The sequence below is a fragment of the Oryzias latipes genome, chromosome 4 (genome assembly GCF_002234675.1).
Source record: "Oryzias latipes chromosome 4, ASM223467v1".
Classification (NCBI taxonomy): domain Eukaryota; kingdom Metazoa; phylum Chordata; class Actinopteri; order Beloniformes; family Adrianichthyidae; genus Oryzias; species Oryzias latipes.
In genome coordinates this window covers 27,316,764-27,329,601 of record NC_019862.2, presented here as the reverse complement: position 1 = coordinate 27,329,601, position 12,838 = coordinate 27,316,764, and the positions used below count along the sequence as shown (strand labels likewise).

At 42.8% G+C, this 12,838-nt stretch overlaps 1 protein-coding gene across 1 annotated transcript in view; it reads right to left on the bottom strand.

The window, feature by feature from the left end:
• Nucleotides 1–527: 527 nt before the first annotated feature.
• The window catches only part of LOC101167359 (lipoma-preferred partner homolog), a 99,787-nt gene continuing 87,476 nt past the window's right edge, over nt 528–12,838 (bottom strand). The window contains exons 6-8 of the mRNA XM_023954483.1: nt 9,331–9,509; nt 4,858–4,978; nt 528–2,874 (exon numbers count right to left, since the gene is read on the bottom strand). Coding sequence (XP_023810251.1) covers nt 2,746–2,874; nt 4,858–4,978; nt 9,331–9,509 — 429 coding nt within the window. The 3' untranslated portion in view covers nt 528–2,745. The remainder of the gene's footprint in view (nt 2,875–4,857; nt 4,979–9,330; nt 9,510–12,838) is intronic.

Sequence of the window (12,838 nt, the reverse complement as noted above, 5' to 3'; positions counted from 1 at the left end):
GAAGTACATATGACAATACAGAGCAGGCTTAAATTGAGCAAGGAGAGAGGAGAAGCACAACAAAAAATGATTCCAACGACGGAAGTTCCTGATGGAGTGTGACAGAAGCACAGCTGCAGGGTCAGAGCCCTGGGGGTCATTCACGTTTGTCAACAGAGCAAACGGACAGTAAGGGACAGACAAAGGGAAGGACGCACCACAGCTCCGTAAGATGGGGGTATCTGCCGCCACTCAGACGGGGGCTTTCAAGTGACTCTTGAAAGAGCCGAACAACCGGGCTTTCTGCCGCTTCAGAATAAACCTCTTATGTCTGCAGGTGAGCCGCTCAAGAGGTCACCTGCAGGTTTCAGGGGAATCAGAGGAGAGAGAAGCTGCTGCTCATTACCGAGCCGATCTGATGGACGACAGGCCAAGAGCTAACAAGCGCCGAGCGAGGCCCGCTGGACGACGATCAGAGGGGCCATCGGAGCGCGTCATTTTCATACAATTAAAACAGTTGACACAGAAGAACAAAAGCAACGACACAATCTCATTGCGAAGCTTTATTAAAGACAAGAGAAAAAAGAAAGAAAAGTAAAGATGTCTCTCTGACAGACCCATAACAACAGGCTGGAGGAGCTTCACGCTCAACGCCAGTAAAACCCCGACAGACCTGAAGGAAGAGTGGGTTCTCACAGAGATGGTCCAAACAAGGAAACTCTTGATTTACTTTGGTTATAAACAAGTAAACAAGGTCACATTTGTGGCAGGGCAAACGAGAGTCATAAGTGCTCTGCCAAAGGCACTTTTACAAGGAGGGCTGGAAAACAGACAACACAAACGCACAACAATGACTTTAAAATTCATATGCTGTTCCTCTTTAGACATAGCATCAAGCTTTTTTTTTTTTAATCATGTCAGACTGGAAACGGCATGAAGCCGTACCACGTGTGCTTATAGATGATGGCATTGGGAGGGAAACACTCTGCAGAAAACCTGCTGAAGGAGTCAAAACATAAAGGATCGACTCGTTTAGCACTTGGTCGACATCACTGTTCAACAGCTCACTTTTTAATCCAAGGCACTCGGTGACTCTTTAACTACATTTTTCTATTCACGGCTACAAAAAGTGATTTAAAGAAGTCGAAATCTTGATGTCACAAAAGTAGAATCGTGGACGTCTGGGCTTTAACACTGGAATGGCCGAAAAGAGGGCCCGTTTCTGCGGAGTGCGTCTGAAAAAACTGGAGAGAAAAAATCATCGTTGAAGAGTTTAGGTTCTATAATGCGACCAATTTGAAAGTGGAAAGCTTTTAAAGAGCTTCTCCACAAAAGAACTGTATAAACAGTTTCCATGGTAACAACCCGGCATCAACCACAGCCTGGAAAGGTTGTTGCTTGTCAGCAGACGTGTCTTTTTAGCCTCCCAACTTTGATGTGTAAGGGGGAAACAGTAAAGACAGAATAATAACGATGACCAGCTTCCATCATATTAAAGCAAATAGGAAGAAAAAAAGCAAAGCGTCTGTTTGCTTCCTGTAAGAACGCAAACTAACCCAGCTGATGAAGTGTGAGAGTGTCACCAGCTATTACATATTCATTACACACTCTGGTGGTTAAAGGTACCCTGTGGAGGATCTTTTATGTAAACAAAGGGACGTTCTGCTTCACAGCTTTTCATCATGAGGCGAACGTGTTGAGTTGATCTGGAAAAACGACTGTTTTTGTTCTTTAATCCTGCAGCTTTTGCTGCGTGCTGAGCGCAGGATGACTCAAGTTTTGTTGTAATGTATTTATATTTTCTTGCCTCTACAGTTTTTTTTGTCCTGTTGAAAGGAAAACACTTGTCTCTTTTTCTGTGTATTTCCTGTTAAACCAATTCTGTAAATGTTTGCAGCTCCTTTTATTTTAAATTCAGGACTTTTCCTCTTGTTCTGTGTTCTTAAATGAGCTTTTATCTCATTTAAAATGTGTATTGCTATCTTGCATATATATTTCCACAGTTGTTTTGCATATGCTTCCCTCTGGAAAAACCTGGGCATCGTTTGGTTAAATGCAGATGTGTGCGTCGGATTCAGAATCATGCACATGTGGTTCAGCAGACTGGATGGAAAGAGTGACAAAAGTCTCCACAGTGTACCTTTACCTCTCGTCAGACGCCCTCTGCTGCAGTCCCGGGTCTGAACCGTCGCCCAAATCTGCTTATCAAGAACTTTAAAAAAAAAAGGTCCCTTCTTTTCCCAACAACCTCAAACACTGAACATCAGAGACGAGAGACAAACAGCACATGGACACAAAAAGTCACACAGTACCAACAGCATTGTTGCTAGATAAAGCACCTACACTTGAATATGTACAGCTAAAATATTTCCTTATTTATAAAATTTCTCATAAAGTGTCGATGCAATTACCTTTGAAAATTGCATAGCCGTGCCATATTGTGTTTTCAGACAAACTGCTGACAGTCCGTCCGCTCTCTGACGTGTTGAATGAGGGAAAGTGATAGATCTATCGGTACAATTACCATAAAATTACTTTGTATAGCAGTGTAAGGCTGCATGCTACTATAAAACAATCTGCTGAACATCCATGAAGCCCATTCCTTCTACAGAAAATGTACCGACTACATGTGTGCAGGTGAAACTGTGAAGCTTTTTCCCGTAACTGAAAATGCACTACGGATGGATAATTGTGGGATTACAGACGGTAGTATGTTTGGGAGCGTGTGCTGGAGGGTACAGTGGAGGTGACTGGCCGGCCGGCTGTTCAGAGGTCTGTGGTGGCCTTGGCGGTGAGGGCCTGGATGCGGCTGGTGTTACAGTTTTTGCAGAGGACGTGTCCGTCCAGGGGGTAGCAGCCCTGGTTGTCTCCCTCCGAGAGCAGAGTGCCACAGTCCTGCAGGACACAGACAACGAAGCGTTTCATGTCCAGCAGATTCTTCCATAAAACTTTGTGGACGGGGAGTTCTATCACTTGTAGGGATGTCCCGATTCAATCTCGTCATTGGAAACCGGGCCCGATCACGTAGTTTCAGACTTAATCTAAATTGGGTGTTCCATCACAATTAGCATTCAGATTATTTTGATCACTGCTATATATTTGTAGCCTAATATTACAGAAAAATACTCTACTTGAAGTCCGCATACACAGAAAGGGTCACGACAATTTATTACTGCAAAACACAGCAGAATACGACACTAGTTGAGCAGGAGGCATAAAAACAGTAAAGTTAGCGAGATCGTCAACGATTTTCTAACTTCCTGGTTCAACAACTCTTAAAATAAATGTTTTAAATTGACAGCAAGTGTCTCTTGCTAGAAAATGGTTAGATTGATATGAGGTTAGTCATGATTACTCATCATCATATTCAAGCTGCAATAATGATTTGGATAGATTGATACATTTTTAAGAATGTTGAATGGAGATATGAATCATAAATGATCTAAAGTGTTCTAAAGATAATAAAGCTACAGTCACCCATCTTTCTCTCAGGACTACTTATCAACATTTTTTTTCTAGCTGATTGTCGCACAATTTTTACTTTATTGTGTGAGCTACCTGACTTAAGTGTTAAAAGAGAAAAGGTTAATAAATGTGTTACAGAAGCATCGGATTGGCGATAGTCAAAATCAAATGACTCGGAATTGGATCAGGAGCAAGAAAACCTGATGGGGACACTGTGAACAAAAACATGCAGAGAAGGAAGTGACTTTTATTATCAGGTTTTTAGAAACAACAAAGTGGTGGGGGGATAATCAAACATTTTTTGTCTAACTAAAACTATTAATGAGCAAAAAGCAAACTTTTCTAACCTTGTGTTTTGAGATAAAAGTAACAACAGAATGTTTCCGATGAACAAAATGCATTTTTGCCTCAAAGCCTTTTCAGAGCAAAAATTCCAAAGATATTCTAAAATTGTTATATTCAAAAAGTTGAATATAAAAAAAATCTTCTTTGAAGGGTATTCAAAGAAGACATTTTATATTCATTTTTTTATTAAGAATAAAAAAAGTTTTAATCTTGAAGTTTGACAACATTTGTGTTGCCAGGTTGTGTCTCTGTGGTCTGATGATCAGAAAAAGCTTCACATCCTCTTTAATTTTCTCTCAGTTTTCCATCGACTGTAACTGTTCTTTTTCTTGTTTGCCAGATGGACAGCGACAGGCGTGTTGTTGACGTGAGGTCAGTGTAACATTGAGCCGAGCTTTAAACCTTAGTCTGGAAAGCAGTCATGACTCAGACGCTCGTGAAGGTGAGCGGCTGCAGCTGCGACGTCAGGACTTGGAGCGGTTACCATGAGAGCCTGGGTGAATGTCACTCCTCAAAGTGTGCACACGTGTGAAGGCGGGCTGAATGACATCCAGGTCAGAGGACCGTGAGCTTTCATCGTGCGGCTTCTGCTGTGAGTTCGGGATTAGGATGTCCTCTTCATCTTTCCTAGAGTGATGCCTACCGTTCTGCTGGTTTTAACAGACTTTCTCCACCAACAAACTTTTATCTACTGCTCCTTTTCTGAGTTTTACTGTAAGTTGAATAAAGCTGGGTTCACATTTTCTAATGAATGTTATTTTTTTTTATCGTAACACTTTTATTTATTTCCAAGATCTATACGTGATGCTCCCCTTTTCACTTAAGCTGTCACGCAGCTCTTGATCCTGATGACAAACTTACGTCTTGCTGAGCTCCTTCAGCTGAATAATCTGCTTTGCTTTTCTTTGACCTCTGCGTCTGCGAACGCGCCGTGCCGCTTCCTGACAATGTGACTCATTAGCCGACCTCACGATGTCTCAACAGCGTGTTCTCCTTATCCATTGTTTAATGCCTCTGAGGGGAGGGCTGTGACCGCGGCGTGGGCTCAACCACACGGGGCGTGCTCACCTCGCAGCGGTAACACTGCACGTGGAAGTCACGGTCCAGGGCCACGATGCGAACGGTCTCCTCCTGACCCGGCGCAGGCATTATGGGCTCAGAGCACACACAGCAGCGGGGGGCAAACTTCCTGCGAGGAACAACAGAAAGCAGCTCAGACACCATGGATCTTTGAAGAACAGACATTTTTTACCAGAATTCAACATGTTTCGTTCAGGGGTTAGTTAACCCTAACCCTAACAAAAGGGGTTTATGGTTATTATCTCAATTTTGACCGCTGATAAAAATGTAAACATGTCTCGCAGTGTTCTGATGAAAAACTTTAAAATTGTGTACATTTCTCCAAATTCTAAAGACAGAAGTCCTAATTCTGACAGATTTTTTAGAGATCATCCTCCAGAATGAATTATCTCTCATCAGAGTCCTCAATGTTTATAACAGAATTTTAACAACTTATTTTCAAGAAAAAAATCACCTAAATTTGTACATTAGACATCAACATTTTAAAATTCCCATTTTTTCAGAATTCTGCCCACAACAGACATGATTAGGAATCACCAATTAAAATATAAGAATTTTTACACTAAAATCAGAATTCAGAAATTTTTTTCCTTTTTTTCTTTTTAAGTTCTTGAGTTCTAAATTCTTGAAAACTAATAGGATTTGACATTTAAAATCTGAGATATTTCACAACAATCAGAATCCTACATACTGTTTAAACATTTGGAACATTTGTTTTGAAGTTAGAAAAGTATATTTTTCTAAAGAGTTCCAATGAAAGTCAGAATTTAGAGAAAAAAAAAGGAGAATTAGAATTTGACTTTTGCTATTATGGCATAAAAAGTGTCAACTTATAAAGTCCTCCTTATACCTGTTTTAAGTTCCAAATGCTGACATTCTTTTGAAAGAATGTAAAAAAATTTTTTAGGAAATCATCATTAGAGTTTTCATCTTAATTCTAAAAGGTTTTATAACAATTCTATCATTTTCGGAAGAAAAGTCAGAAATTTGGCCATGTTTGGCTCTTTGAGAACCAAAGACCTGCTCCTTTAAAGTCCTAAAATCTGACTATTTTCTCAAGATATCCCCTTAGTTGCGCATTCATTTTTCGAATTCTGACGTTTTTTTGGGGGAAACGCATGTTTTAGCAGCTTTCCCAAATTTGTTCCGAACTCCTGACATCTAAATTTAAAATGTCCTCTTTTAAGAATCTTGATTGTGCTCGTAACAATCCCCAGATTGAAGTAAATTCAGTTGCAGCTTCAGGATACAACAGACCTACAGTTACAGATACTTTGGACTTGAAATAAATGTGATTTGTTGGGCTCAGGACAGAGCTGTAAAGTCAAGGACATTTTCAAAAGAATTAAAGCAATATTTAAAAAAGGGAGCTCAATTGCTTCTACAAAGGAAAACCTCCATTTTTTTCTACTTTAATGATAGAATGAATCAGATACTACAGCAGGCGTGATTCAGAAAACGGCTCTTCTAAATATAGTGGAGCGTTTATAACATTTAAATGAGGGACTCTCACAGTCACTTTTCCAGAAGACTTTGATCCAGAAACTCTGGAACAGGAAGAGGAAGAGGTTCTTCTAACAATAGCTTTGTGGAGGGAGCAGGAAGTGAAAGGTTTGTGTGGCTCCGGGGAACCACGGCTCTCAATATTAGCTCAAAAACGGCGTCTACCGTTCCTCGACACAGAGGGCGGAGCAGCTGCGGTCACACTCGTACGTGACTGAAGCCTGGCGAGTAAAAGGCGCTCGCACGATTAGCAGGCCGTTGGTGCGTTTCCCTTCTGGTCAGGAGAACTGCATTTCTGGTAAGATGGCAGTTACACAATAGCAACGTGTGATACGATGACGGGAATCCACCATCAAAATTTACATCTGCATCCTGAGGTCACTGCAGTTACGACATTTTCACAAATTTCCCGAAAGGGAAGCCCAAAGATCCTCTATTAGCTAGACTCAAATAAATAAAGATGAATTTTGACTCAGGGAAACACTTCTGCTTTCTCTCCCACGGCCTGCAGACACTTGAGCAATCGTCTGTGTTTAATGTTGGAGAAATTTTTGGTTTTCACTTAGGGGAAGACTCTGATCCTCAGCGTCCTCACTGCTCGATCAAACGTTGCTTTTCTGTGTGGGGCTGATCAGGACGTTTGGAGCAGGTTCACTTCAGGTCTTATTAAACCTGCTGGAGTTCATCTAAAACTGCTGATATATATTACAAAGAGTAGCTTTGACTTTACTGCTACTTTTGCACACTAAGTTATGGGGAAGTGATGGTGTCTGTGCGGTAAGCGTGTAGCCTCATCTGATACAGATAAAACGTTGCCAGTTCTCCAGGTCTGAATTTAAAAAGTTCTGAAGTGTCGCTCTGCAGTTTCTAGCTGTGAGAACGTCTCTTTCACAGCAAGTACCTGCAGACGATGTCCTGATCTCTTGTGTGAAAAACACTTTCGCTTCTGGTCCAAGACAAAATGCCATCGGTTTGACTCGCTAAAAAAGACGTGACTATGTATGTGTAAGAAACGGTCAAATCCAGTCAGCATGTTCTTATCAGCAGGTCAGAGTGAGACTGACATTTTCATCTCACAGCTTCATAACAATGACTCAGTGATGTTGAATATCTCATCAAAAGTGCAGACGTATCAGGAGAGTTGCAGTAAACATTACTTCCATTTCAAATGAGGGGAACCCGAAATGATTTCAACTGCTGTTTAACCCTTTAATACACGCTTTTTGACATGCCATAACTCTTTGACCGTCGACGGGATCAACATGAATCAGCTGATTCTCTTCATATCGTCTTTGCACTGTTGTGCGTTTTTCTCCACAATACAATTAGCTGATTTACGTCAATTAAGCACTTTACTACCGTAAAGTGTTGCAAAGTCACAGTTAGAGTTAAGGTAAGGCAAAGAATGTCAACACTCGAGCGAAGGGTATAACAAATAGCTGACTGCATGCAGTCTGATTATGGGATGGTCAAACCACAGCGGAGGAAAGAAGTATTTGATCCATCGAACAGTGAGTGACATAGAAAAACACAAAGAAAATCAAGAAATCCAATTTAAAGATTTTATATAAAGATATTTGCATTTTCTTGAGGAAACTAAGTGTGTAAAATCTTTGGCCTGAAAGACTTTGTGGGAAAAAAAACACAGAGGTCAGGCCATCTTGTAGTTTCTGCACACATCAGGAGGAATTTTGGTCCACTCTTCTTTGCTTATGACTTCTAAATCAATTGGATTTGGTGATTGTCGCTTCTGAGCTTCAGCTCCCTCCATACATAAGCGTACAGGATTAAGATCTGGAGACTGGCTGGGCCCTTTGAAAAAACGCCACCAAAGCATGATGTTTCCACCTCAATGCTTGACAGAGGGGATGGTGTTCTTGGGCGCCATTGGCAGCATTTCTCTTCCTCCAAACACGATGGGTTTAGTTGATGCTTAAGAGCTCCGTTCTGGTCTCATCAGACCAGTTCACCTTCATCTAAATCATGAAGGTGAACTTCACGTGTGCCTTCTTAAGCAAGGGGACTTTGCAACCACTGCAAGATGTTAAACCATTGCGGCGTAAAGTACTATCAATGGTTTTCTTAGTTTCTTAGACTGTTGTCCCAGCTGCTTAGAGATCATCAACCCCTGTTGTGCTGTTTTAGGCCAATATCTCACTCTTCTCATGATGATGGAAACCCCACCAGGTGAGATCTGGTTTGGAGCCTCAGATTCTTGTTTTTCGCACAATTAAACCAACAGTTGTCACCTTAACCTCTAGCTTCTTGCTGATGGTTTTGTAGTCCATTCTGGTCAAACTTCTCCCTTAAATGCACTGAAAGCTCGTTAGTTTTCCCATGTTGGAGTCTGTGTGGTCTGTGTGAACCAGAACTCTTAATGGTTACGAGGGGATCAAATACCTATTTCCCTCAATTAAATGCTAATCACATTGATGGAAGGTTCTAATGAAGCTGCCCTTAGGATGACAGACTGCCAATTTCTTTTTTAAGTGGGCAAACCTACAAAATCCGCAAGGGATCAAAAATGAATTTCTTCTGCTATAGATGAGTTTAATAATAAAAAATAATAAAAGATCTTAAAAGAAAGTCACTGACTGTTTACCACCACAGTTTTTCCTCTGGTGGTCCACTTTGTTTGGCGGCTGTAAAAGCTCACCTGGACCAAACAGGTGAGCTCTGATCTGCGAGTGAGTGACTGTGACTGTGAGTGAACCCGGGTGCAGTTTAGAGCAAGCGTTGTCTTGGATGTACTTTAGTGTGAATGCACGTTCCCTTGAACCCAGAGGGATGCTAACCTTTTTGCATTTCTTACTGTATCTGATATATGAAGTAGGGGGGGATTATGGGTGGGGGCAAAAAGTATTCACAGCACAAATCTGAACTTCTCCAGTGTTAAAGCAAGTTTTAATGACTGGCTGATACCAGAGAGAAAGACCTAAGAATGGTCTAAGGTCATACTTGTGGAAGTCCTCGATGCAGTGGATTTGGTTGGAGGCGTCCACGGTGAAAGGAATGCCGTCCAGGCTGCGGTGACACACCACGCAGATGAAGCAGTGAGGGTGGTAGGCCTTTCCTGTGGCCCTCAGGATGCGCTCCATGATGGGCTTACTGCAGATGCTGCAGGTCTCCAGCGTTTTCTGCGGACACAAACATGCATACTCAACAAAACCTGCTTCCGGTTTACCGCGTTCCCCAACGCATTTCCACTAGACTGGGAGATTTTTCTCTCTCATGCCAGTGATTTTCAACTTGTTTTTGCTCCTGTTTGCTCTTGTGCAGCAAACAAATCCACGATCAGGTTCCTCGGCTCAGCTGTCCTCGAATGCCTCTGGAGCTGAAAGAATCTGATTAGCACTCCCCTCCAAACACAAACACTGTCATTTTTCTGCTGCCCTCTCCCACACTCCATCCTTCCTTACGCAAGAGTGTGTGCAGTAAATATTTTCCCTTTGTGATGACTGCAGGTTTTCTGCAGCCAGGCGACTGGGCAGGCGGCCCACGGGGGGACGTGGCGGCTCCTGCCTCTGACTTATCGGAGACATCTTTCTTCCTAATATCTGCAGAGAGACGCTGTTGGTTATTTCAATATTTCATAAATAACGACCGCCCCTCTCTATGCAGCCATGTAATTACAGGGGGACGGATATTTCAAGTGTGGGTGATCAATGCGGGGCCTGATGAGGATGCGTGCGGGCCGGTGGGTCCCGCTACTGCTGCTGCTTCTTGCTCAGGCCTTTCCTGGATTGTCCAGCCCCCCCTTTTCTCTCTGTCTTTCTGCACTTGGCTGGTCTAAAAAATGCACGGTTCAGCTGCTCCCATCGGCCCCCGCTGTAGTAGCAGGCTGCCTCAGTGTTTCCAAACACAGCTCGGGGTGTGTAGCAACACTGCGCTGCGTCATCCGCTGCCTCGCAGATGCACCAGCGGGCCATGCCGTTTAAAATGACACTTATGTGACCGCTCGGCTGAGGTAAAAAAAAAAAAAAACCTCCAGCCAGCCCCCGCCTGGCCGTGCTGCACACGCACTGACATTTGTATTTACAATGCTAATGAGCGCGGAAGCTCTCTACAGGATGAGGGTCACTGCATCTGCTCTGTAAAACTGCTCCTGACATGATCTCCACAACACGGCGGCGCAGCCCTGCAGGGTGAGAGGCCAACGAGGTGCGCAGCTGATGTACGACTCCGGGCTGGAAAAAAAAGGGCTTTGAAAAACGGCTGTTTCTTCAAAGCACTCCTGGAGAGGCAGTATTTCATGAAAAGCAATGTGTGCCGACAAGCTCTGTGATCCCCCCCCACACCCCTCCCCCAGACCCCTTTCCAAGACAGTAATAGAAATAAACATTATTCCCAGGGCAACATTTGTGTGTAAACAATGTCCATATTGCAATACTGCGTGATCCTGGAAGTGGAATAAAGCCTTTAATGAGCTCGCTGCACTGAACCCTTGAGGCTCGCCTCACACACTCACAAACACACACACACACACGCACACACACACACGCATACACGGGAGGTAAAGAGGGAGAGAAAGCGAGGGGGGTAGCATATTTGCAACCACAGAATGTGAGTGAGATACCAGGGCCAAAAACACTAAACCATCCTCAACTCATCTGTTTGCATTTCTACTTACTTATTCTCATCCGGCCTTCATGTGGGAATACCTTGCCCTTGTTTAGCTTAAGTAGAGCATATGATTTCACAGCACACAGCTCCTCCGGGCCACTGTAATGAGTATAGTGCTCAAAAGACAAAAAATTCTCTCTTCTTTCTCTGATGGTGAGATTCCGTGACCTCAATTAATTCATTCTGCCCGGCTTCAGCGGGTTTGCATTCCTGACTCACTTTATTTGGGATTAGGTAACATTTGTTTTCCCTTTTAGAAGGTTCTGGGTCAGATGTCAGAACAGCGAACGTGGACGGGATTTTTTGTTTAAAATGATTATTCTTTTATTTTGATGTATTTTTGCTTTGTTCCGGCTCGTGGTTTCAGACGTTCTGCAGAAATGCCCTTTCTGTCAAACATCCAGGCTCTTTGCAGTTTGCCACTAGAGGGCTGTCTATGTCTGCACATGTCCGCATTCCTGCTTCTCCCTTGACTAAATGTGATGTATTCAAGCATATGTACCCCCCACCCCCCCTCTTCCTCATACATTTCTCTAAGTGTTTGCCCAGAAGGCTAAACAAATGTCTAGGCAGATGAGGTAAAGGGAATTTAGGTCAGACAGCCTCCTGCTGAACCGAAGGGTGAGCGGAGCGCGCTAAAGTCAACAGCGGCCCGCTTTTCCTATTTTGAAATGGTTCCCTTTTCCTACAAAGTGCTCTCAAAGCACCACAACATCTCAACATGCTCCGGGTCGGCCGGCTTTCTGCTGTTTAGTAACGGGCTTCCAGACACAGTTTGACACCGTGAGGATGAGGAGGTCAATGGAAAGCAAAACATTTAAAAAAGTTAAAAGGCTGAGCTTCCAAGTGAGCAGGACCTGGATAATGAAGGGCTATGTAGATCAAATCCTGGGCTCTTCTGGCATAAAAAGGCAAATAAAACAAGAATAAATCAAAGAGCTAAGTTAAAAATTCCCCTTTTTTTTTTTCAAAGAACGACTGAAAACTAAAACAGAAACACTGAATAAGAGCTCAATTAATCAACACGGCATAAAAATATTGAAAAGTGTGAAATCTTCACATGGGAAACTTTAAAAGGCTTCATGAAAAACTCTCTGGATACACACAGACTTCATTAAAGGGAAATAAATGCTTTTAAATGTTCTAAAACAGAAGACACAGGGATGTCTGATATTTGCAAACGGATAAGAATCCGGATCTTCTGACCCTGTGGACGTCACTGACACATGTATCCGCTGCGGGTTATGACCACATCCAGTCACACAGGCAGGAACCAGTCCACATCAGAACCTCTGAGCACCGTTTACGTTCTGCTGCTCCGATTTCAGGGCGAGCCAAATATACAGATGATCTGATGTTGTGCGAATGTGAACGCAGGTCGTCCAAACGCTCCCAGAATGCAGGGGTCAGAGCCAAAACATGCTGTGGGAATTAACTGCGTGCTACCAAAGGCAGTTCTGCTGCATCTAACAAGAGTCTGATGAAAGACGGGCTGAGCAGTGCTGCTGCTGCTGGGTTCCTCTGGACTGAACCACTGACTCTGACTTGTTGGTGAAAAATGACTCAAACAGTGACAGTGACCCCCTCTTTCTCCTGGGGCAAGGTGTCTGTTGACTTAAGCATCCATGACACGCAGCTTCTGTCCTTTTAGTCTGATTTAAAGCAGGACAAAATAGGCAAGCTTATTAGGGTCTACCTTAGTGATAAAGCTGGGAATATAAGAGGCCAATGGAAATAACTCAAATGGATCAAGTTAAAAAAAAAAAAAACTAATAGTTTGAAATGGTTTAAAAAGTTTAGGTAAAATACTTTACTTTACCTTTGTTTTTTCAATAAAACAGTA